At 47.2% G+C, this 23,257-nt stretch overlaps 1 protein-coding gene across 2 annotated transcripts; it reads right to left on the bottom strand.

Annotated features, from left to right (window-relative positions):
* Nucleotides 1–960: 960 nt before the first annotated feature.
* SH3BP5L (SH3 binding domain protein 5 like) lies at nucleotides 961–14,861 on the bottom strand. Of its 2 annotated transcripts, none has more exons than XM_070374205.1 (7): nucleotides 14,775–14,861; nucleotides 13,714–14,322; nucleotides 7,322–7,384; nucleotides 7,024–7,152; nucleotides 5,349–5,510; nucleotides 3,382–3,555; nucleotides 961–2,858 (listed from the first exon to the last, which is right to left on the bottom strand). In XM_070374205.1, the coding sequence occupies exons 2-7, from the start codon at nucleotides 13,894–13,896 to the stop codon at nucleotides 2,412–2,414; spliced, it is 1,158 nt and encodes a 385-aa protein (XP_070230306.1). In that variant the 5' UTR covers nucleotides 13,897–14,322; nucleotides 14,775–14,861; the 3' UTR covers nucleotides 961–2,411. The 2 variants fall into 2 exon arrangements, with proteins under 2 accessions (XP_070230306.1, XP_070230305.1); XM_070374204.1 differs by having other exon boundaries at nucleotides 14,765–14,858.
* Nucleotides 14,862–23,257: the final 8,396 nt, after the last annotated feature.

Raw genomic sequence — 23,257 nt, forward strand, 5'->3', positions numbered from 1 at the left:
CCCTCAGTTGACTTGCTCCTCAGCTGGCTATGCAGGCTCACTTCTGGTAGGGCTCAGTTGAAAGCCTTCATTCACTCCACCTCCGCAGCTTTTGAAGTTCTTGTCTTTTCTCCAACCTGATTCCACTCGATATTTCACAGGCTGCCGGTCCAAATGTACTCAAACTCCTCCTGACCACAACAGGTCAAGCCCTGACTTGAGAGTCACCTTTTACCTATGTTAAATTTTAATTTCAGACAAATGACAATGTATATGTCCTAAACACTGCAGGGAGGCAAAAATACTGTTTTATCTGGAATTCAAGTTTAACTGGGCATCCTGTGCCACTACTGCTAAGTAGTTTCAGTCGTGTCCGACTCTGTGCGACCCCATAGACGGCAGCCCACCAGGCTCCCCCGTCCCTGGGATTCTCCAGGCAAGAACACTGGAGTGGGTTGCCATTTCCTTCTCCAATGCATGAAAGTGAAAAGTGAAAGTGAAGTCGCTCAGTCATGTCCGACTCTTAGCGACCCCATGGACTGCAGCCTACCAGGCTCCTCCGTCCGTGGGATGTTCCGGGCAATAGTACTGGAGTGGGGCATCCTGTATATTTGCTTAATGCCACAACCCTACTTGTCCCTCCCCTTTATGCTCATGTTCAGGATTGGCACCATCATCTCATCTACACCATCAGTGGCTGACACACCCACACCACCCTGCAGAGAGCCCTTCCCGGCTAGCAGATTGGTGGTTGTAGGGGGTGGGGGAGAGTGTTGCCAGACATCACTGACCTGGTGTGCATTCACCCCAGCCCTGTGGCCATAAACCTTCCCTCCTCTCATGGCTGGAAGTTTGATCCACCTCATCCTTCACCTCCCAAGAGATCTTCCCTGACTACTCCATCAAAATGCACCTCGCTTCACCCTGCTCCTCCCTTCTCTTCATCTTCACCCCTTTCTCCTCTTCCCTCCCCTGAAAGGGACAATAAACATTACTGTTACATAAACTATTTTATTTAAATAAAATCAGGGGCAGATCCTTTCCCCCCATACACACAGGCACATGCATGCACGCACGCACGCACGCCCACGTCCTCCTCCATTTTCCCTCCACCCATGGCCACCTCAAACCTGGCAGTTCTCATCATGACCATCCTGTTTTAACCCTGGGACAGAGACACAACCTCTATTTGAAGGCCCTGCCCCACCCCACCCCTGCCCTCCTAGTTGATGGCAGCAGCACACAGGCCTAGGCACAAATTCTCCTGTCCAGAGTCCAGCTCTCAGCCCTCCTGGGGTGGGACACGAGGATCGGTTCCCCAAGGCACCCAGATCCAGTGTAGCTTCCCTGCCTTTCCCCCACACAGCATGGGAGTGCCATCAGACACCTGAAACTGCTCCCTATGGAGGGTGGGTTCCCTCACTGCAGGCCAACCCTGCCCTGTATCAGCAGAGGCTCTCCAGCCAAACCTGAGCATACCCCAAGGGATTCTGGACTAGGTATGGTTTGGTTTCGGGAAGAGTGAGGGAGAGCAATTGAGCACCAAATTCCCTAACTCCACCCGATAGAAGAATGCCAAGATTTGGTTCAGCATCCTCTACCCAGAAAAAGTAAACAGACCTAACTCCACAGCAGAAATGGGAAGAGCTTCAGCCATCAGAACCTCACTACATCTCCACCCCCTAACACGGACCCACTAGCACCTTGGCAATGTTGGACACAGCCCAGCTGGGAAACACAATGCACACGGGAGCCTATTTGGAGTTGGTAGTGTTGGTTGACAGTGGGATTGGCCTTCACCTTCCCTGACACCAGTATCCCTAAAGTCCTGCTTTGAGGCACAGGTGGCTTCGGTCATGAGGAGGGAGCACTAAAGGGATGGGTGGTGTCTTCCAGAGGCACACAGTCCCGCAGCACTTCTTACGTGTTACCCATGAGCAGGCTGGGACAGAGGATGGGCTGCTGGGCTGCTGGAGGGTTCCGCAACATCCCAGGAACCACCTGGGAGATGAGTAGGTGGGAGGGGGACCCATCCATTCACTCAAGCTGGGGGAACCAAGATGCTGGGACCCAGATCCAGTGCCCATCTTCTCTGATGGCTTCCCTGTGCTGCCCAGACAAATTTCCCTGAGGGGAAAAACCAGACAGAAGTCAGAAAGAGGGCAGCAGACAGACAGACTGTGAAGGACCAACACGGGGAAAGGAGATGTCAGAGCCAAAGACAAGCCTTCTGAAAGGGTAAGGCAAAGAGAGCTGCCACCTGTGGGGGGCAGGGCAAGGTGAGAAAGCCAGGACATATACAACAGACTCAAGACACAGCCAACCTGACCTCTCTGAGGGAAGCAAGGACCCGAGGAGAGGGAGCTAGGAATCTGCAGGGCCCTCCTTGGGCCAGTGGTGGTATGAATGCATCAGCCACCCTGAGTACCGGGCTACAGGCTGATACTGCGCTGGTGGCGACCTCCACGACCCCCACTCCGGGGACCCAGCTCCTGGCCATCGAGACTGGTGTGGTCCGAGAGACCCCGCAGGTGCTCCACGGAATCACACTTCTGCAGGTCCGAAGCCACAGTGCGCAGGCTCAGCAGGCTCAGCGTGTCGGTGTCCGGGGCAGCGCCAGGCCCCAGGCTGACGCCTTCCTCCAGCCCTCCACCCTCCGCCCCCTCGATGATCCCGCTGTCCGCATCCTCGCCACCATCAGGCCCAGCCTCCGCCCCTACTGGAGAGGAGCGCCTCTGGCCCGGGGTATGAGCAGGCTGGCCCCGGCGCCGCGCATGAATCTGCTCGCTGATCTGCTCCAGGTTGCGCAGGGCGACTGAGTAACGGGTCTTGGCCTGGGCCACCTGCTGCTCCAGCTCTGTCACCTTGGCCTTGTGCTCCTGCAGAGGGAGGGTCAGAGTCAGGTGACCCTTTGGGCAACTGTCTGAGGCCCCTGGAGCTACCAAGTCCTCTCAGACCCACTGAGATGTTCCTTCTCCAATCTTGGCTCTGCTCATCCCCAACCACTAATCTGCAGTGCGGAACCAACGCTACCCAGCCCCTCTCCACTCTTCTTCCTGGGATCCTCCTTCCCCAGCAACCTGCCCTGGTCCTACCTGGCATTCCAGGGTCTTTCTCCCAGGTCTTCTTTCCCACCCACTGCTCCCGTTCCCTATCTGGCCAATTCCTCTCCCCTTTCTCTCTGGTTTCCCCCAATTCTCACTTCTCCCTTACGTCCCTTCTCTGTCAGCATCCATTCCCCACCCCCACCTCCCATTCCTGTGGAGTCATTCTGAGCATACCTGCCCCTCGACACCGGCCTGGTGGATAGCACAGAGAAACAGACTAGTGTCCCCTCTACCGGCCCTCCCTTTCTATGCCTGCCCCCTCCCATCCTCCGCCCCTCCCCCCACACTCAGCTACCTCCAGGATCTGGCTGAACTGGGCCTTGAGCTCAAAGTAGGGCCGGCTCTTGCCAATGGCGCGGCGGAGGGTCTTCTGCAGGGCCTGAACCCGAGCCTCAGCCTGCTGGCACAGCCGTGTCACGCGCTGGTGCTCCCGCTCACCACGAAGCCGCTCTTCCTCTGCCTCGTTCACCTGGGCCAGGTGGGGCGGAGCACACACACCACTGAACACGGACCCACACTCCTGCCCCTATAGCCTGCCCAGTCTGTCACTCCAAATGGTAAACTGTCTACAGAGCCCGGAGAGGGCACTGAGCTCCCAAGGCACAAGAGAACTGTGGGTCCTCGCGCCTGCCTGTTGTTACCTGCACCACCCACCACCTCTCAGCTGTGTTGCTGCCAGGAAGTGCTGAGGTCCTTAGCCCACTCACGAGCGTGCAGGAAATGTCCATCCACCTGTGACACATCTGCCACATCGTGGTCCTCAGAGCTCACCCTTGGGGGTTGGGGGGAGGGAGGAACCTCACTGGGAGAGCCACAGCTCTGCACTGGGTTCTCCAGGTTTCCATGTCCAAGCAGATAACAGGCAAGGGCTCCAGCCACCGCATCCACCAAGACCAAGGAGTCGACCTCACACACACACAGCTTCAGCAACCCCTCCCCCAGTGCTGTGTGAGTTCCAGAGAAGTGGAACTCCTGCTCTCATGTGACCCATAGGCCTGGACTAAGGAGCACACAAAAAAGCTTGAGAAATGACCACTCCCCAGGAGCTGACATTTACTCCTACAGAATAAATGAATGTGTCCCCTCAAACTTTTTTTTTTAGGTTTTTTTTTCAATGTGGACCATATTTAAAGTCTTTATTGAATTTGTTACATTGTTTTATCTTTTGGTTTTTTTTGGCTACCAGCCATGTGGGATCTTAGGTCCGCCAACCAGGGATCAAACCCACACCTTCTGCACTAGAAGGTGAAGTCTTAACCATCAGAGAAGCCCACCCCACCCCCCCGGGCCCCACAAAAAAAATTCTTGTGTTAAAACCCTAACCTTAATGTGGGCCCTCTAAGAAGTGATTAGCTCAAGAGCGGAGAGCCCTCACGAATGAAATTATCTGCCTTATAAAACAGGCTTCAGAGAGCTCCCCAGGTCCTTCAGCCATGTAATAAAATAGTGAAGACAGCTGGCCATATGGGAAGCAAGAAGCAGGCCCTCAGCAAACACCAAATCTGCCTGTGCCTTGATCTTGAGATGTCCTAGCCTCCAGAATATAAACTTTTGACGTTTAAGCCACCCAGTCTGTTATTTTGTAGTAAAGCCAATGGACTAAAACACTTGTTCTTTACAAGGTGAAGGTGGGAGACTAGAGCTGATGCCAGGGATCCTCCCACTCCCCAACCCCCACAGAAGCAAAGCGAAAGTCTCTCAGTCACATCCGACTCCAGGCCAGAATACTGGAGTGAATAGCCCTTCCCTTTTCCAGAGGATCTTCCCAACCCAGATATAGAACCCAGGTCTCCCACATTGCGGGTGGATTCTTTACCACCTGAGCCACAAGGGAATCCCCATAGGAAAGACTGGAAATAATACACAAATTATACTTTGAAAACCAAGGTACGCTGGCAGAGCTTAAAAGCAAGAAAGGAAGAACATTCAGAAAATAGAAACAAAGGGTCACAGCTAAACATAACAAAGGAGAGTTGAATCCAGAGCATTCAGGAATGAACTTGAGTCACTCCCACATCTGGAGGCAAAGATTCAAGAAGAGCCAAGAAGGACCTTCTAAGTCAAAAGGAAGTATGTATGGGACACACAGGAGGCCAAACAGAGCAGAGAGCTAGGACCAGACTTTTCCTAAAACAGAATCAAAACTGAGGGAAGGCAGGAGCAGGAGAGAGACAGAAAGGAGTGAGGAAGGTGACAGGATTCAGGGAAAGCAAACGAAGTACCAGAACTGGCAGAAGGGACCAGCGGCACTGCCTGGCTCACCTTGCAGGTGGCGTGGTTGAGCATCTCCTGCCATGTGGGGTCCAGCCGGTTCTTGTCAGCCATGACGCCCTGCTCCGCCACAAACACCATCTCCCGGGCAGCGTTGTGCATGCTCACAGCCCGCTCATATCGCAGTGCTGCCTTCTGTGTCTCCTGCTGGGCCTGGGAGGGGGCGTGGGGAAGGACCATCAGGAGACTGAGCTGCAAAAGACCCCTGGCTGCCCATGGAGACCCTCCCTGGGCAAGGACAAGAGAAGGAAAAAGGCCCACTGTAATGCTGGTTTCACCTCCCAAACTGCACTAAGGATAAGTGCTGAGGAAGCAAAATTCTACAAAGAATATGTTCCAAGGGTAAGTAAAAGAAGAAATATATGTAGAAATAGAAGGATACTGCCAGTGGAGGGCAAAGCATATAAAATCCAGCACTCTCCAAGGCTGCTGGTCTTTTGCCCTAGGAAGAACAAAGAAAAATCCACATCTTTTAGTTGGAAGGTGGTTAGTTGATGGTTGAGACCATCAGCTCCAGTCCAGCAGATAAGCTGAATGAAATAACCAGACAACTGCTTGGAGATATTCATCATAACCATAGTTACCAAACAAAATACTAGAAACAAACCTAAGTTTTCAGTTACAGGAAACTGGTTAAACAAATAATAGTACATCTAACATAAGAAAATCTTAAGTTCCTAAAAGCAATGGCATGGATGGGTAATTCTTGGCATGGAATCATGTCCTCAAAAAATAAAGAGATAAAAACAGTACATGTATGATCCCATTTTGGCAGGATATATTTTTTTTTTTAATTTTTTTTAGAGATTATCTGTGCTGTATTAATTGCATTTTTATTTTCTATGTTTCATGGTGTTTTGATATCTTGGAGGCCTTGCTGGCCCTCCTAGGGCTGCCTAACTTCGAGAGACAGTGAACTACTCTGTGAGCACACTTTTTATATGCAAATCCACCAATCTGAAGCCCCATCACCTCCTTTATCTAACTCTCTTAAGCCAGTATTTCCCCTGCTCTAAATCACTGAAAGGCTAGGTACCAGAAAACTAGAGACCTTCCCCATAGTCCAGAGCCTGCCTCTGTTATTCAAACTGGCCAATCCTAAATTTGCTCAAAGCTGCTTACACTGTCTTACCCACTCCTTCCCGTGAAAACAACAATAAAGGCTCTACAATAAAAGCTCTGAGATAAGCTTTCCCCTCACATTTTCTGCCTCCTCACCCATTCAGGTGCTTCCCCATGTAGTCCTGAATAATCTGACAGGCTCTATTCTCTTAGGAACTAAGTAATAAACTTTTTTAAGGTAGTTGTCTCTGTGTCTGTCACCTTACCACATTGACTAAAACAACTTTCAGGTACAAAAATCACAAAACATGCATGTGGTTGGATCTGGGGAGATTCTGGTTCTCTTATCTTGTTTTATAGTTACAAGTTATACTTATAGCCTTCCAATAGTGACCCCATATTATTTATATAAAGAAAAATTTAAAAAGAAGGAAATGGGGTAAATGAGTGGAGAAGCAAGCAAAGAGAGCATGAACCAAAGGGGATACAAGAAGAAAAGATAACTAGAAGGTGCTCTGTCTCACACCCCATACAGAGACAGGAGACTTCAGGGCCAGGCTCTGCATGCAGCCCCCACCCCAGAATGTGGGTCAGCTGGCCGCACCTCCTTAGCCAGCCGCCGAGCTTCATAGTAGGGCCGGGCCTTCTCGATGCAGCTCCCTAAGTGGGAGCCCTGCGTGTTGAGCTTCCTTGCTGACTCCTGCAGGATCCTCCGGTAGGTGGTCCTGGCCTCCTGGCAAAAGGATAGAGACACGGGCAGAGGGAGGCATGTGCCTGGGTCCTAACCCCTCTTGTTTTTCATACATGCCCCTTCCCCTGCCACTGTACTGAAAGAGGACAGAAAATGATGAAAGCACCTCTGGAACCAGCCCAAGAGTGTGAGGAAAAGGAGCATCACTCACATCCAGCTGCAGCTCCACTTGGTTGATTTCCTCACTGGCCTGGTTCAGATGCTCCAGCTCCTCCTGCCACAGAGAGAGGCAGAAAGTTAGAGCAGCAGAGGAAAGCAGCCTCAGATGAACCAGGCAGGGCAGGAACATGGGTACAGAGGGAAAGCCCAGCTAAGTAGGGAAGGGAAGAAATGGAACAGGTCATTGTCAAATGCCTTCTTGTCAGAGATCTAATAACATACTGCCTCTTGTAATCCTCACAATTCCACCTCTATATCATGCAGTAAATCCCCATTTTAAGGACAAGAGAATTGAGGTTCAGTATGGAAAACTCCTACACACACAACACAGTGGCAACAAGTCTGCGGCCATCAGACTGCACCACCACCTCCTCCTCGTACTCCAGCCAGGAGTCTCCTCAGAGCTAATGGTCTCTGTCCCAGGCAAGGAGAAACCCCTGGGCCCTACTCACCCAGCACATTTTTACTACACACTTATACACTTAGCACCATGAAACCTAGAATTTAGAGCACAAAGCAGCAGCAGCTCACAGCCCAAGAGTAAGCAACAGGCCCTTGGTCATGTGAGGAGCCACAGGAGAGGAGGGCATGGTAAGGGCTGGGAATCAACAGGAGAGCAGGTGACCAGGGCAGGCAGGTTGTCAGAAGCCAGAGAGGCTGGGGCACAGGGACAGGATACTTGGACTTCTCCCAATGGCAGGGGCAACCCCTCAGAGCTTGATGCCCCCCGTGGTTTAGGAAGGCAGACTTGGGCAATGTAGGGAAAGCTTGGAGGGGCCAGAGAGACAAAAGTGGAGGCTGTCTGTAGTACTCCAGGTGGGAAAGGAGACGGCAGATCCCTGGGAAATCCGGGATGCAAAAATCATTAGGACATCGTGAACAATTAAGGTCACGGGAAGAATACATGGTTCAAGAGACCTCTAACTGCTTGGGCGGTGGTGACAGGACCCCAGGTCCCCACATAGTAGATCCTACGGCAAGGAGGGAGAGCCTCAGGAAGAAGTTCACCAGACACACTGGCCTGAACTCCTCACTGGCCCCAAGCGCTGGCAAAAGAAGCAAAAACCACCCGTGCATTTCAGTGGCAGGGAGGGTGCTGGCCTTGAGTATCCTCCTCTCCCCTTGGTCAAGTTCCTGGGGCCCAGGGAGCCAATGACACTCCCGAGGAGGAGCAGTGCCTAGAGAGATGCCTGGTGCTCAGCTACAGCTTCCTCCTTCAGGCCCTGGGCAGGCCAGCAGTAGCCAGCCTGCTGTCTGCCTGCACCCATGGCCATGCCCTACACTCCACCTGCACCTGGAAGTGAGGAACGCCGCCATCACTGCTCCTGCATACTTCATTTGGCCCTTTCAAAAGCCCATTGTGTGATCTCCCTTTAGTCCTTTTATTTCTGTACCTCACCTCAAGCTCTGAAAGATTTGAGTCAGCAAGTAAGAATGCAAGAAATCAAGTTATGTGCTCTAATTACAGTATAAGATAGAACACAAAGGAGGAAACATACAACGAAACCAGGAACAATGATACGAAAATACGCATACTCACAACAATGTAGACTCTGCCTCAGAGAGGACCACAAACTTGTTGTCTCTCAACTTTTCAGAACAGAGATATCTGACAGAAATATAATATGAGCCTTATCCGGAATTTTTAGTTTTATAAAAGCCACATTTGTAAAAGAAAGAAAACCACCAAGATAAAATTTTAACAGTACATTTCATTTAATTCAATATATCTAAAATAATAACACAATTTCAACCTGTTATCAACATAAAATAATAACTACCAATATTGTAACTTTTTTTTAAACCATGGCTTTGAAATCCACATGCATCTGACCTTAGAGCACACCTTACGTGGATAGTTGGATGTAGCTCCTGTACTGGTCTGGGTAGAGCTAGAAGTGCACAAGATCCACTGATTAGTCACACAACTCAGTGCTCATAAGGTAACAACTGGCCACTGTGGAAAAGAGGCTGCCGGCATGGCTCAGAGGACCCCAGAGGAAGCCTGGGGCAGTGCCAACACCACCCTACATGCACACAGCTTTGAGTTTCACAGTGCCTTCCTGACAGGGATGTCCCCTTCGGCTAATGAGATCACCACAAAGAAACTGTCAGAAAAGACAATTCCTGTCTGGGTGAGAGGAACCAGGCCCTCTTTGGGCTCTGCTTTCTGTGGCTGAACTTGGTCCACAGGGAGTTTCAGATAATCTAAGGGAGGAGGTGACCAGTCCTTTCAGCAGTTCCCACTGGAATATTCTCTATCTCAACCCATTCACATTTGATAGACAAGAAACAATGGGGCAGGGAATCAGAGATGGAGTTAGGACCCAGGACCTGACCTATGATCTGGCTTTCCTGCTACTATTGATTACATTCCTAGGACTAATGATGTCCTTAGATGGATGCCTCAAAGACAGGAGTACCACCACCTAAGAAAACCTACAGTCTTGGTAAGATAATAATAATTTGGGGGCAGAGGAGAAAGAGGTTAATAAAAGGCACCCTGTAATGTTCCTCTGAGCGAACCAAGGTCTAAGACAGGATCCCATTTGGTTCCACAGCCCAAAGCACTCCCAGACCCTGACAAGATCATCAGAGGAGTGAATGGCAAGTCGTCGTCACTGAAAAGAAAACGGAAGACTTTGATTCTTGGTCTACAGAAGCAGGCATGTATGTCTTTCTATATCGAAACTTGTACCCACGAAGCACCTCCAGCAATTTAAAAAGGCTTCCTATTGACTCTGAGGTCTGCTCCTCAGAGTCACAAGGCTCTAACAGGACAAGAAGACTGGGGAGAGAGCAGGCTGGAGGGCAAAGGGTTAGGGGATGGGGGTAGCCAGGCTGAGGCAGACCCAGGGCAAAGCACAGCAGGAAGCCAACAAGCACCCAGGGCTCTGCTTTGGGTCACTGGCAACACATTCCATTTGGCCTGCTGCACCAGGGACTCCTGGCCCTGACTGAAATCGAATTCGAGGAGGATGAAGTCTGAGTCAGCATTCACCATCCATCAGTGAGCCTGCAGCCCGCAGGGAGGGTGACCTTCCCGGAGCACACCAGGCTGATGCCCAGCACGCCAGGCCACTCAATCAAAGGCAGTTAGGAGACAGATGCTCTTCCCCAACTTGTGCGAGCCATTAAAACACTCAAGCTCAAAATGAAGTATAATCTTATAAACTGTGTTGTACACCCAAAATTTATAAAATATCCTAAATCGAATATTGATATTTCTTGATTTAAAAAAAAAAAACCAAATCCACAGTCAGTCAGGAGAATTAGGGTGATGCAGGACCTAAAGGCTTGGAAATAAAGTAAAAATGACCTCCAGAGCAAGCTAAACTAAACATTTCAGACAATCCAGAGATTGCAAAGTCACTCTGAGGAGGAAGAGGTGAATGAAAGCATCTACTTACCTGAGAAAAGAAATGTGTCCATCACAAAGAGGGCTGAGAAAGGTCATAGGAGAGAAGACCCAGGCCCATCCCAGTACTACCCTCCTCTATTCGTTCCTGCCACTGGGACCCTGCCTCTCAGAAAGCTAAGGCCCAGCCTGGATGCCTCAGAAAAACTGTGCTGAGGTCAAGGCACAGAGAGACATCCAGTGGACTTCCCTGGGATCAGCACACTTCAGGTAGGCCTACAGCTGGCAACCACCTGGTTTCCCTCCAACTTCCAGAGGATTCTAGACAACTTCCAGACAAGAAGGCACAAGCTGTCTGTTTGCCAAGAATCCCCATTCCCCACACCAGAAAGAGCCTAGCCCTAAGGGACCATTTCTGGGAATTCCAGAAAATACCTGAATAGGGTCTCCATCTTTGGGCTATCCTTGGATCCGTGGATTCGCCCAGGCCACCAGTCATAACTTCTCACCCCAGACAAGAGGGGAATACACACATCTGGCCAAAGCTCAGGAACGAGTGTTTCTAAACTTCCCTGGTAGGTACTGATGGATTTGTGGGTAGACAACCACTGAACGCACCAATCTATTTAAAGTGCTAAAATACAGGATCAGGATAACATGATCTTGCACACTGTCAACACTACAAAGAAACTCAAAAGACGCATACCCAATGTCTTTCTCATCTAGAAGAGCCCAAACCCAGATCTGAAGGCTACCAGCCTTCACTATGAAGGACGCTCCTTACATCAAGCTGCCTCTCCCACACAGCAAGAAGATGCTGCATCTCTGCTGAGGCCAGAGCACTAGACCAGTCTCATCAGCGAGGGAGGCCTCTACAATAAGACCTTGCCTCCCTACATAACCTACAGCATTCCACAACGTGCCTCCTGGTTTAGCAACAGAGACTAGGGTCCTCCTGTCCCTCTTGCTTCATTAACACTGCAAGCTCACTCAAGGCAAAGTGAATCTTACTCTTGCTCAGTATTCTCTGATCCTCACAGAGTTCACCCAATACAACTGTCGATGATGATGGAAATGTTCTACATCTGCCCTGCCAGCAACACCTGAGGAACTGCAATTTTTTTTTTATTGATTCTTAACTGAATTTAAGTATCCACATGCAGCTAGGGGCTACTTTATTGGACAGTGCAGCATGAAAGTTGCCCTTTAACACCACCACCTTTGCCTGTGTAGGCAATGGAAAAATACACAGGAGCAGAAGCGACTGAGCAAAGAAACCACAACTTATTCTCCTCTGCAGTTGAGCAAGGAATGATGCAAAGGGGAATATGAAGAATATCAACAGGCCCTCCTCCCTGACAAACAGAGATCTCTTTCTCAAAGCAAGACCTACAAACTTTCATCAAAGATAGGCAAGAGAGTTTGTTAAAGAAAAGAATCACAGGACAGGGTCAGAGCAGAGCGGCAAAGAGCTGTGCAAATAAACTAGACCAAGCTTTCATCTTACAAATGAAGAAAAGGAGGCTCAAAAAGGTTATGTAACTTACATGAAAATCACAAATCATAGGGCTAGAGGATGCTTGAATCTCATCCCAAGGCTTTTTTCACTACAACTTGTTTCCTAGGTGGACAATAAATCTATATAGAACTAGCGGGAGAAATTGAGTTGTTTTCAATGCAGTGCCCATGAAACAGAGCAGAAATAAATTACTGACTCATGCCAGTAAACAAATGGCTCACCACTGCTACACTATCAGCACAGACAGTTTCCCCACACATGTCCCAGGAAACTCCACCAAGAGAAAGAAGGAAGGATGCTAGGACTAGCTTTGAAATCTTCCTGACTCACTAAAGTAACCTAATAAAGGTCTGTTGACAGAGAAGCCCAGGAATGAGAGCGCTGGGAGGCTCTTGCTCACCTGCAGAGGTGTGAATCACTGCCACATCAGAATCTGGGGGATGCTACCATACCAAACAGCAGACTCAGGCCCCAAACATACAAGAGCACCCTGGCTCTCACCTGCCTAAACAGCTTCTCCAGGGAACTCTTCCCTGCCACTGTCCAGAAACACCACAATCCAGCCTCAGCCAGTCATGCATCTACCACGTGTGCTGCCTGTCCTCCTCCTCCTCCACTGCCTCCTTCACAAAGTTCTGCCCCTCTACCAACGAGTAAATGCCCCAAGGCAACAGATCAGCTCTTCCACTCATTTGATTGACCCAGCATCCTCAAAGCAAGAAATTTGTGTTATGAAGGATTGACCGTACGTGATATAACTCTCTGCATACATCAGATTTCCTTACAGGTCTAAGCCTGGTGCCACCTTTATAGGACATGAAAAGTCTCACCTTTCACAAATAAGAATGTCCCTGGGAGGCACTGATAAGAAAGCAGGAGAGGAAAAAAGATTCAAAATTGCCTCCAATCTCAAAGCCATCTTCTTTCACATCCCATTGACGCTGCATCTCTGAGTCAACAGCCCCTTGGCATATTTGGAAAAGAAACAACAGTTCTACTTTCTTCTGACCTAAAGTGTGCGTCCTACACCTGCTGCCCAATTTATCAGTAAAGCCAGAAGCAACACATCCCAGGCACTCAGGCCCAGCGTCTCTCTGTACTCCCACCGTACACAACTCTTTTAGCACTTGTGACAGTACACTGCAATGATTTGTTGACAATCCTTTCCTGCCCCAGTGCACTGGGAAAAGAGTAAGTCTAACTCCTCATTTATCTGACAGTTCTTCAGAAAAGCTAGAATCTAATTTCCCTATCCTCCCCCAACTCAGTCTTCTCACCTGTATTCTTTTTTTTTTTTTAACTTTACAATATTGTATTGGTTTTGCCATATATCAAAATGAATCCGCCACAGGTATACATGTGTTCCCCATCCTGAACCCTCCTCCCTCCTCCCTCCCCATACCCTCCCTCTGGGTCGTCCCAGTGCACCAGCCCCAAGCATCCAGTATCGTGCATGGAACCTGGACTGGCGACTCGTTTCATACATGATATTATACATGTTTCTCACCTGTATTCTAGGATCCAGTTCTTCTTCTTCTCTTGGGGACAATTTGGCTTCACTGCTGTTGCTTCCACCTCCTCCAGGCTCCTCTGCAACTGGGCTCCGAGGGACTTCATCCTCTACAACCTCAGGCCGAAGCTCCCCCTGTGGGGTCTCCCGCCCCCCTGGAATCTGCCTGAGTTCAGCCATACTGGCAGGGAGAAGGCACAGCCCTAAGCATAAAAGAGGACTGACATGCTGGGACCAGGGCCCCAGCTTGGGGCTTCTTGGGCTCTGGGTGGCAAGAAGGGATTCTCTTCTCAGGGTGGAAAACGAGGGCACAGGAAGAACCTCACACTCGGTTAGAGGCCGAGATTCAAGCGGCCAGCGGGGTCCCAAGAGCTATAGCTTTGTATATGCAAAAGTCCTTCCCTGCCCGTCACAGGGAGTCCACCAGGAGAGACCCGGAGCAATAGCTCCGAGGCGGGGGGCAAAGGGGGCCTGGATCCTGGGCCGAGGCCTGCGAGGAGGAGCACCATTCGGGAGGGCGGAGGCAGGCGCCTCCAGGCTGTGGTGGCAACTGGAGAGAGAAGGCTGGGCCTGAGCAGAGGCTGCTGGCTAAGAGTCTCTGAGGAGCTGCAGGGGAAACAATGGCCAAGTACATGGTCAGAATTAGAACGTCGGCTACCAGCCTCTTTCCACCCCTCAGCCTCCCAAGGACTTTACTACCTTCCTCCCACACCTCCACATTCCGACCAACCCCCTCAACTTCTTTCCCGCGTCCCAGCATCTCTGGCCTAAGCCCCTCCCCCACCAGCGCCTTCCAGACTTCCCTCCGCATCCTAATCCTCTCCATCGTTTCCCCCAACCCTTCCCCAGCCCCGCGTCATTCCACCCCAGTCTGGCTTTGCAAATCACCTTTTAACCCCCAGCCCCACCCCACCTCCTCTTCTCTCTCCAATTCTGCGGACAACCCGAGCCTCGCATCTCCAACCCCCGCTCTTCCTAAATCACAAGGACCCTGGCCGCAAGCCTCCTACACGGCCAGGCGCAAAGCCCGCCCTCTGTTCGACTTTACCTCAGTTTACCTTCCCGTGCGCGGATCTCCGCTGCAAACAATCTTCCCCCGCCCTCCCCGCAACAAGCTGGTCCAACCAAATACAACGAGGCCGAAAGGAAGCGGAAATACATCATCCTGTAAAACACTGCCCTTCTTCCCTTTCGCCCCTCCCTCTCACGCTCTCCTGCTAACCAGGTCACGTCTGGATTCCTCAACGCTCATCTCCGCCTGGCCTTCGGTTTCCGTACAAAATGGTGTCTCACAGCTCTGACTCTCACCTTACATTGCTTCCAGCCCATCCTCTACCACTGATAAATGAAACTTAAATATGGGAGGGTTGTGCCGAGAAAAACTACGGAGGATAATGAAAGTCGAGAGACCCTGGTGAGTAGGGAAAGGTTGGAAATAAAACGGAGAGTAGACAATTGCCTCAAAAAGAGTGCTGCCATCTTGCTTTACGGCGACGGGTTCTGGCTGCACCCAAAACCGTTTCCGGCCTCTCCCAGGAAGTCGGAAGTGGGCTTGTGGGCATCCGGCAGCTGTGGTACTTGTCTGTGGGAGTCCGGCTTCAGCGGACTGCGCTCCGGGGGAGAGGGGTTGTTTTTTCAGAAATGACTCCCCTTATTCAAGTGAAGTCAGTGGTTCCCTTAGTTAGTAACGAAGTGTAAATGGCAGCTCTGATACGTAAATCTCTCTTGCCGGCGTCCTCCCCATGGCTCCGGCGCTGCACTTCGCCATCACCTCCCCGAGCCAGGCTCTGTCCCGCTGAACATCGTTGCAGTGGTATCGCCGATTAATCCGTGAGCACTGATTAGAAGTTTAGTTATCTGAATTCAGTGCTCTCGTGCACTCTGTTCGAAAGCCCACGAGGAAGAGGAGTTTGTTACATGGTTTTGTGTATCAATGAAAGGACCTGACCTAAAGTCACCACTTCCCAGTGTCACCAGGAGAGACCTGAAATGAAGGCTTCAGATTGGAAGGTTTACTTTTACTAAAGACTTAACTTCCTCTGAGGTGAAGAAATCAAATGGGCTGAATTTTCCTTCTCACTTGTGCACCCCTCCCTCCATCCCCTCACCCCATGAATAACCATGTTAAAAAAAAATTTTTTTTTTAAGTAGACCCAAATATATTTTTAAGTAAAAGTTATTTTCTTCCCCCCAAATTGGAAATATTATTTTTTAAATTCCAGAATTGACTTTTCTCCAGTGAATCAGCGAGACCCTAAGTAGCAATTCTAAGTAGATAAATCTGATAGATAATAATGTCTCATATCATACTCCTTTTTGTTATTAAGGTGCCATACAAAAACCATGAAAATTACATATAGAAATCAGGAATTATTGTCTGCTAGTTTCTTTAAGTTTGTAAAACTGGAGTTTCACTGTAATAATTCAGTTTTACCTACCGTCTTATGTGTGTGCTATCCTGAATTTTCTGAACCTTTACTATTCAGCACTGCTATAATATCTATAATCTTTATATCTTGTTCCACAACTTCTTTTCCCTGTGTGTTCATTCGTTAGCAGTCATGAGTTTCAAGTTATATATCTCTTGCGTTTGGTGGGAAAACACCTTGAACACACATAGTACCCAGACTGTCCCTAGATCACATCCTGAAGTTCAGTTGCCTCCCTGATGTCTCCACTGGCCTACCCTTGGGTTAACTCTCACTCACTGGGAGCAAAAGTGATATATCATCATGTATATGTGGTTGGTAAATCACCTCTGACTCTTTGCTACCCTATGGACTATAGCACACCAGGCTCCTCAGTCAGTGAAATTCTCCAGGCAAGAATACTGGAGTGGGTTGTCATGCCCTCCAGAGGATCTTCCCAACCCAGGTATGGAACCGGTGTCTCGTCTCCTACTTTGGCAGGCAGGTTCTTTACCATTAGTGCCACCTGGGAAGCCCCTCATCATGTATGGATTGTAGTGTAATCCGCAGAAGTTTTTCTGCTAGGTTTGGATAATGTTTCAGGTGGGAAGAGGTTAGGGAGCGCTGTGCACTGGCTTGTTTTATTGAGGCTGGTATAAACATTATGAGTTTTTTGTTGTTGTTTTTTTTTACAGCAGCACTATCCAATAGACCTACCTGCAGTGATGGAAATGTTTATATCAGCTCTGTGCCATATGTAAGCCACTGAGCATTTGAAATGGACCTAGTATTATTAAGTAAGTGCATTTTTAAGTTTAATTTAGATAGCTATGTGTAGCTATTGATTCCATTATTAGACAGCACAGTTTTAGAGCATGCCTTTCCTATGTAATCTTTTCCAGACAGGTAGTGAACCTCTGTCTATAACAAAACAAATGTCTCTCAGTCTCCACTCTCATTTGTCTCATCTCTATTTCCTCACCTCTTGTTTACTTCTGTAGTCTGACTTCTGCTCCTGCCACAGAAATATCAGGGATAAGCTCTGAGTATAACCAAGTGACTGATGTCTGACAATGGGTTGTTACTTCTCTCTCATCCTTCTTTAGCTTCTGAGTCACCCTTGTCCTGAGTTTCCTCTTTTTCTCTGACCTATTGGTTAATTCCTTTGAATAGTATGTTTACTGAGTGTCTGCTACATGCCAGGAGTTTGTTTGTATGTAGCTTATAGTCTGTGGTGTCATTTAATAAATTGGTGATATTCAACCTAATCAACTCAGAAATATGTTTTACCTTGCAACTTGGTATACATATATATATATATATGTAAATATATTCATAACAAAAGTTTCAAAAGAATTTCAATTTTCAAAAGAAGATTTTTGTTTGTGGTTGCAATAGGTCTTTGTTGCTGTGCATAGGCTTTCTCTAGTTTCAGCAAGAGGGGGCTACTCTTCCTTGAAGTATGCAGGCTTCTCATTTCAGTGGCTTCTCTTGTTGCGGCGCATGGGCTCTGGGTGCATGGGCTTCAGTAGTTGCGTCATGCAGGTTCATTAGTTGTGGCACAGGGGCCCAGTTGCCCCATGGCGTGTGGAATCTTGCTAGAGGTGAAGTGAAGTCACTCAGTCGTGTCTGACTCTTTGCAACCCCATGGACTGTAGTCCACCAGGCTCCCCCATCCATGGGATTCTCCAGGCAAGAATACTGGAGTGGGTTGCCATTTCCTTCTCCAGGGGATCTTCCTGACCCAGGGATCGAACCCAGGTCTCCCACATTGCAGGCAGACGCTTTAACCTCTGAGCCACCAGGGGATTCAAATCCATGTGCCCTGCATTTGCAGGTGGACTTCAAACCACTGGACCACCCAGGAAAGCCCAGGAAAAGATCTTTACTTAATATGCAAAGCATATTAATATTTGTTTTACTGTTTTCTTTTTAAATGCTGGTGAAGACCTATTCTGTTAATTTCATGAGCCACTCACAGTTTGGAAATCCTGCCCTAAATGTCAGTTCTTCCCAGGCCCTGATACTAGCCTCTGACCTTCTTATGTAGCCTAATTTCTCTGAAAGCCCTCACCCAAGTACATGGCTCTCCTACCCATGACTACTGCTCCTTCCTTGCAACTCTGTCTCTACCTAGAATCCCCACAGATCAGATTCTGAGATCCAGCAGCTTCTCAAACCAATGGCCAGCCCATGGCTGCCTCTCACTCACTGCACACAAGTCTGATGCCATCCCCTTTTCCCAAATCCTGCTACTTCTCCTATATTTAGTTGGTTGGTGAATAATTTTAATCATCAACCTATTTACTCCAAACCTAGATTACATCCTAAATGAATCCCACTATCTTCACTCAGCATCACATTAAGTATCTCAGTATCTGGAGAAGAGACACCTTCTCTCCATTTCATTGCCATTGCTTCAGCTTAGAACCTCCTCACCTCCCATATAGATAATATACTCAAGAATCTTCTAAATTAGCTCTATAGAGTAGAGCTTGGAGCAATGATAACTAATTTCTGTATCCACACTGTTCAGTATAGTAGCCACTAGCCAGGTGAGGGGTGCTTGAGAACTTAAAATGTGGCCAGTGCAACTGAGAAACTGAAATTTTAATTTAAATTTCGATAGCCATATGTGATTAGTGACTAATACATTGGACAGCACAATTTCAATGTTCTCCCCATTACAAGTGTACCCCCTTCCAGTCCCTGACACAAATAACTAACCCCTGTTGTCTAATGAATGAAATATAAAAATATGAAAGTCATATAAAGATGTCAGTAACACCACCAATTACTAGGTAGTATCACAAGTCATCTATTTCTCAATGAAGTAAAGTTTTCTCATAAATTACTTTTAATTTCTTCAAATACTGCTACCTTCATGTTTAAAAACTACCCTTTTTTAGTTTGTTTTTTTCACCAATAGAAACTACCTTCTATGTTGATTTTTTTCTTACTATAAGTCAAATACTTAATAAATAACACCATCAATTGCTAATTGAATGTTTTAGTTGACTGATGTGTAGTGATAGAAAGCAGATCAGTAGTTGCCTAGGGGAGTGGTGGTTTACAAAGTGGCACACAGAAACCTGTGGGTAGTGGATGTGTTCTCTATCTTGATTGTTGTGAGGATATAATTTGTGTGTCAGAAGTTTTCAAACCATACATTTCAATATCTGAAATTTTGTATGTCAATTATAAAGCTGTTTTATTTATTTTTTTTTTAAATCTGGCTGAATACTTGCTGCTCTTAGAAATACATAGTGTAGCGTCCACTAATACAGATAGATAAAAGGGAGAGCCTTTACTCAAATCCCAGAATTATTTCTACCCTTGTTAAATCTACTGGGTCTTCCAGAAGTAAATTATTTTCCCTGACTTGCTCATATCACTTGACAAAAAAAACATCAAACACTTATGCAATGTTTATCTTGTACCAGGCACCAAGTTCTGAGTAGTTTATGTCTATTCATTTGATCCTCATGACAACCAACTGAGGTATATTGTACCTCCATTTTTACAATTGAGGGACTAGAGGTTAAATAACTTGATTGAGTTTAGCAGAGAGTTGGAGAGAACAGATTGGAAAGCCAGGTTGGAACAGATAGGAAAGGGCATTAATGTCCTATCAGGAGAGTAAATTTTATGTAATGGTTAATACAAACGTTTGACAGTTTTTTATTAGGAGTATGACACAGCCAGAGATTATTTTAGGGAAATTCACCTGGCAGTTCACAGCTGTATTCCCCAGTGTTTAGAACACTACTTGGCATATGGTAGGCCCTCCATAAATATCTTGAATATTTATGGAACCATGTTGGGAGTTGTCCCATTTATTGATATAAATTTGTAGGGAAGGACAAACATTTGGATTCAATATTTTCAAACTGACAAATAATGCCCATAACTTCATTCTTGACCTTCTAACTTTCTCTCACTACATTCATTATTATGGTTCCAATTATCATTTCCATCTATAATGACTCCCATAAGAAACAAAAATATAGCTTCCTGTATTTCCCTTCATTGTTTGAGTTCTTCCCTCCATAGCTACACAAAAGAAAGTTATGTAATCCAACTCTCTTTCACATGACAGTGTGTCAAACCTGTGCACAGTCATCATGTACAGGTTTCTCTTTTCCAGGTTAAATAGTCTCAGCCCATTCAATCATGTATTGTATCTGTCACCATCTTAGTTACCCCTCTGGAACTGACCAGTGTCACTTAAACACATGACATCAATACTGACCAATGAGTCCAGAAATATCCTAATTAGTCCATTTCCTTGTCTTGAAAAGCTTTGGAATTATCCTCAGATGGTAAAGAATCTGTCTGCCTTGCAGGAGACCTGGGTTCAATCCCCGGGTGGGGAAGATCCCCTAGGGGAGAGCATGGCAACCCACTCCAGTTTCTTGCATGGAGAATCCCATGGACAGAGGAACCTGGGAGACCACAGCACGTGGACTCACACAGAGTCAGACACAAATGAAGTGACTTAGCATAGCACGCAGTCATCCTCAACACAGTGCTACCTTAAAATGTATGGTACCTTACGTCAGGCACATTTTTCATTTCTGCATCTGCCGCCTCTGTTCCTTCTGGTTCAGGTTGTCATCACCCTAGGCCTGTGTCTGTTTTCCACTTCCTTGCATCCTGCTGCCAGACATGTACTCCCTAATCCATGCTGCTCTACATGTATCAGCAGACATTCATTGAGTATTTGTGATGAGCAGGCCCTGTGCTCATGCTTCAGGGCATTGTTTTCAGGGCAAAGCCTTTCTCTTAACGATGGGGAAGAAGGGCATTCCAGCATAGGCATCTCCAGGTATATGGAGATGGCATTTCACTAAACTTTTAAAAATGGGTGGAATTCAAAGTAGAGTTGAATAGCATTCCAAAACCACCAGAACCTAGGGGGAGATGCATGGAATAGATTCTTCTTCGTATCCTTCCAAAAGAACCAACCTTGCTGACACTTGATCTCAGACTTCTAGACTCCAGAACTGTGAGAAAATAAATTTCTGTTGCTTAATCCACTCGGTTTGTGGTACTTTGTTAGAACTACCCTAGAAAACTAATACAAGCCCCAAACTAGAAATAACCTAAATGTTAATCAACTTTATTTATTTAGTGGAACAGGTAAATAAATATGGTATACTTACACAATGGAATACTATACAGCAACAAAAGTGAACTAACCACAACCACACTTAACAATATGAATAAACCTTACATGTAAAGTTAAGCAAAATGAATCAGATTCCAAAAGGGCACCTATAATATGATTCTATGTATCAATGAAAAGTGAAAGTGTTAGTTGCTCAGTTGTACAGGACTCTTTGTGACCCTATGGACTGTAGGCCACCAGACTTCTCTGTCCATGGAATTCTCCAGGAAAGAATACTGGAAGATTCCCTTCTCCAGGGGATCTTTCCCACCCAGGGAAAACCCCAACTGGGTCTCCTGCATTGCAGGCAGATTTTTACTGTCTGAGCCACCAGGGAAGTCCAAACTATAAATTAGCCAAAACTAATTTATGTTCTCAGAATTATGGTTACTCTTTACATGGGAGGAGAGACAAAAAATGAGCCAAAGGGTTTTGGGGGATTCTGGAAATATTCCATTTCTTTTTATTTTGAAATATTCCATTTCTTAATACGAATGCTGGTTGCATGGGTTTATTCAGTTGTTAACAAGCAATGGGAAGGGCTTGAAGGATCTAAGTGTACACAAACGACCGCACAGTTGCACTTTCTCACACACTAGCAAAGTAATTCTCAAAATTCTCCAAGCCAGGCTTCAACAGTATGTGAACCAAGAAATTCCAGATGTTCAAGCTGGATTTAGAAAAGGCAGAGGAACCAGAGATCAAATTGCCAACATTCACTGGATTGTAGAGAAAACAAGGACATTACAGAAAAACATCTGCTTTATTGACTACACCAAAGCCTTTGACCGTGTGGATCATTAACAAACTGTGCAAATTCTTCAAGAGATGGGAATACCAGACCACCTTACCTGCCTCCTGAGAAATCTGTGTGCAGGTCAAGAAGCAACAGTTAGAACCAGATATGGAACAATGGACTGGTTTCAAATTGGGAAAGGAATACGTCAAGCCTGTATATTGTCTCCCTGTCTTTTTAACTTACATGCAGAGTATATCATGTGAAATGCCGGGCTGGATGAAGCACAAGCTGGAATCAAGATCGCCAGGATCAATAACCACAGATAAGCAGATGACACCACCCTTATGGCAGAAAGCAAAGAACTAAAGAACCTCTTGATGAAACTGAAAGAGGAGAGTGAAAAAATTGGCTTAAAATTAAACATTCAAAAAACTAAGATCATGGCATCCAGTCCCATCACTTCATGGCAAATAGATGGGGAAACAATGGAAATGGTGACAGACTTTATTTTGGGGGGCTCCAAAATCACTGCAGATGGTGACTGCAGCCATGAAATTAAAAGACGCTTGCTCCTTGGAAGAAAAGCTATGACAAACCTAGACAGCATATTAAAAAGTAGAGACGTTACTTTGCCGACAAAGGTCCATCTAGTCAAAGCTGTGGTTTTTCCAGTAGTCGTGTATGGATGTGAGAGTTGGAGTATAAAGAAAGCTGAGCACCGAAGAATTGATGCTTTTGAACTGGTGTTGGAGAAGACTCTTGAGTGTCCTTTGGACTGCAGGGAGATCAAACTAGTCAATCCTCAAGGAAATCAGTCCTGAATATTCATCGGAGAGACTGATGCTAAAGCTTCAATACTTTGGCCACCTGATACTAAGAACTGACTCGTTGGAAAAGACCCTGATGCTGGGAAAGATTGAAGGCAGGAGGAGAAGCAGACAAGAGAAGAGAAGATGGTTGGATAGCATCACCGACGTGATTGACGTGAGTTTGAGCAAGCTCCAGGAGTTGGTGATGGACAGGGAAGCCTGGCGTGCTGCAGTCCATGAGGTCGCAAAGTGTCGGACACGACTAAGCGACTGAACTGAGCAGAGGAGAGGGGCAGAAGCTCTGGATGGGTGACAAGATATGTGGCACTAAGTGACCATGAAAGGAAGATTAGAACTGGTAAAGAATGATCCTGAGTGGCATCATCCGGAGCCTGATCCTGAGCGGCATCATCCG

The sequence above is a fragment of the Bos mutus genome, chromosome 7 (assembly GCF_027580195.1).
Source record: "Bos mutus isolate GX-2022 chromosome 7, NWIPB_WYAK_1.1, whole genome shotgun sequence".
Lineage (NCBI taxonomy): Eukaryota > Metazoa > Chordata > Mammalia > Artiodactyla > Bovidae > Bos > Bos mutus.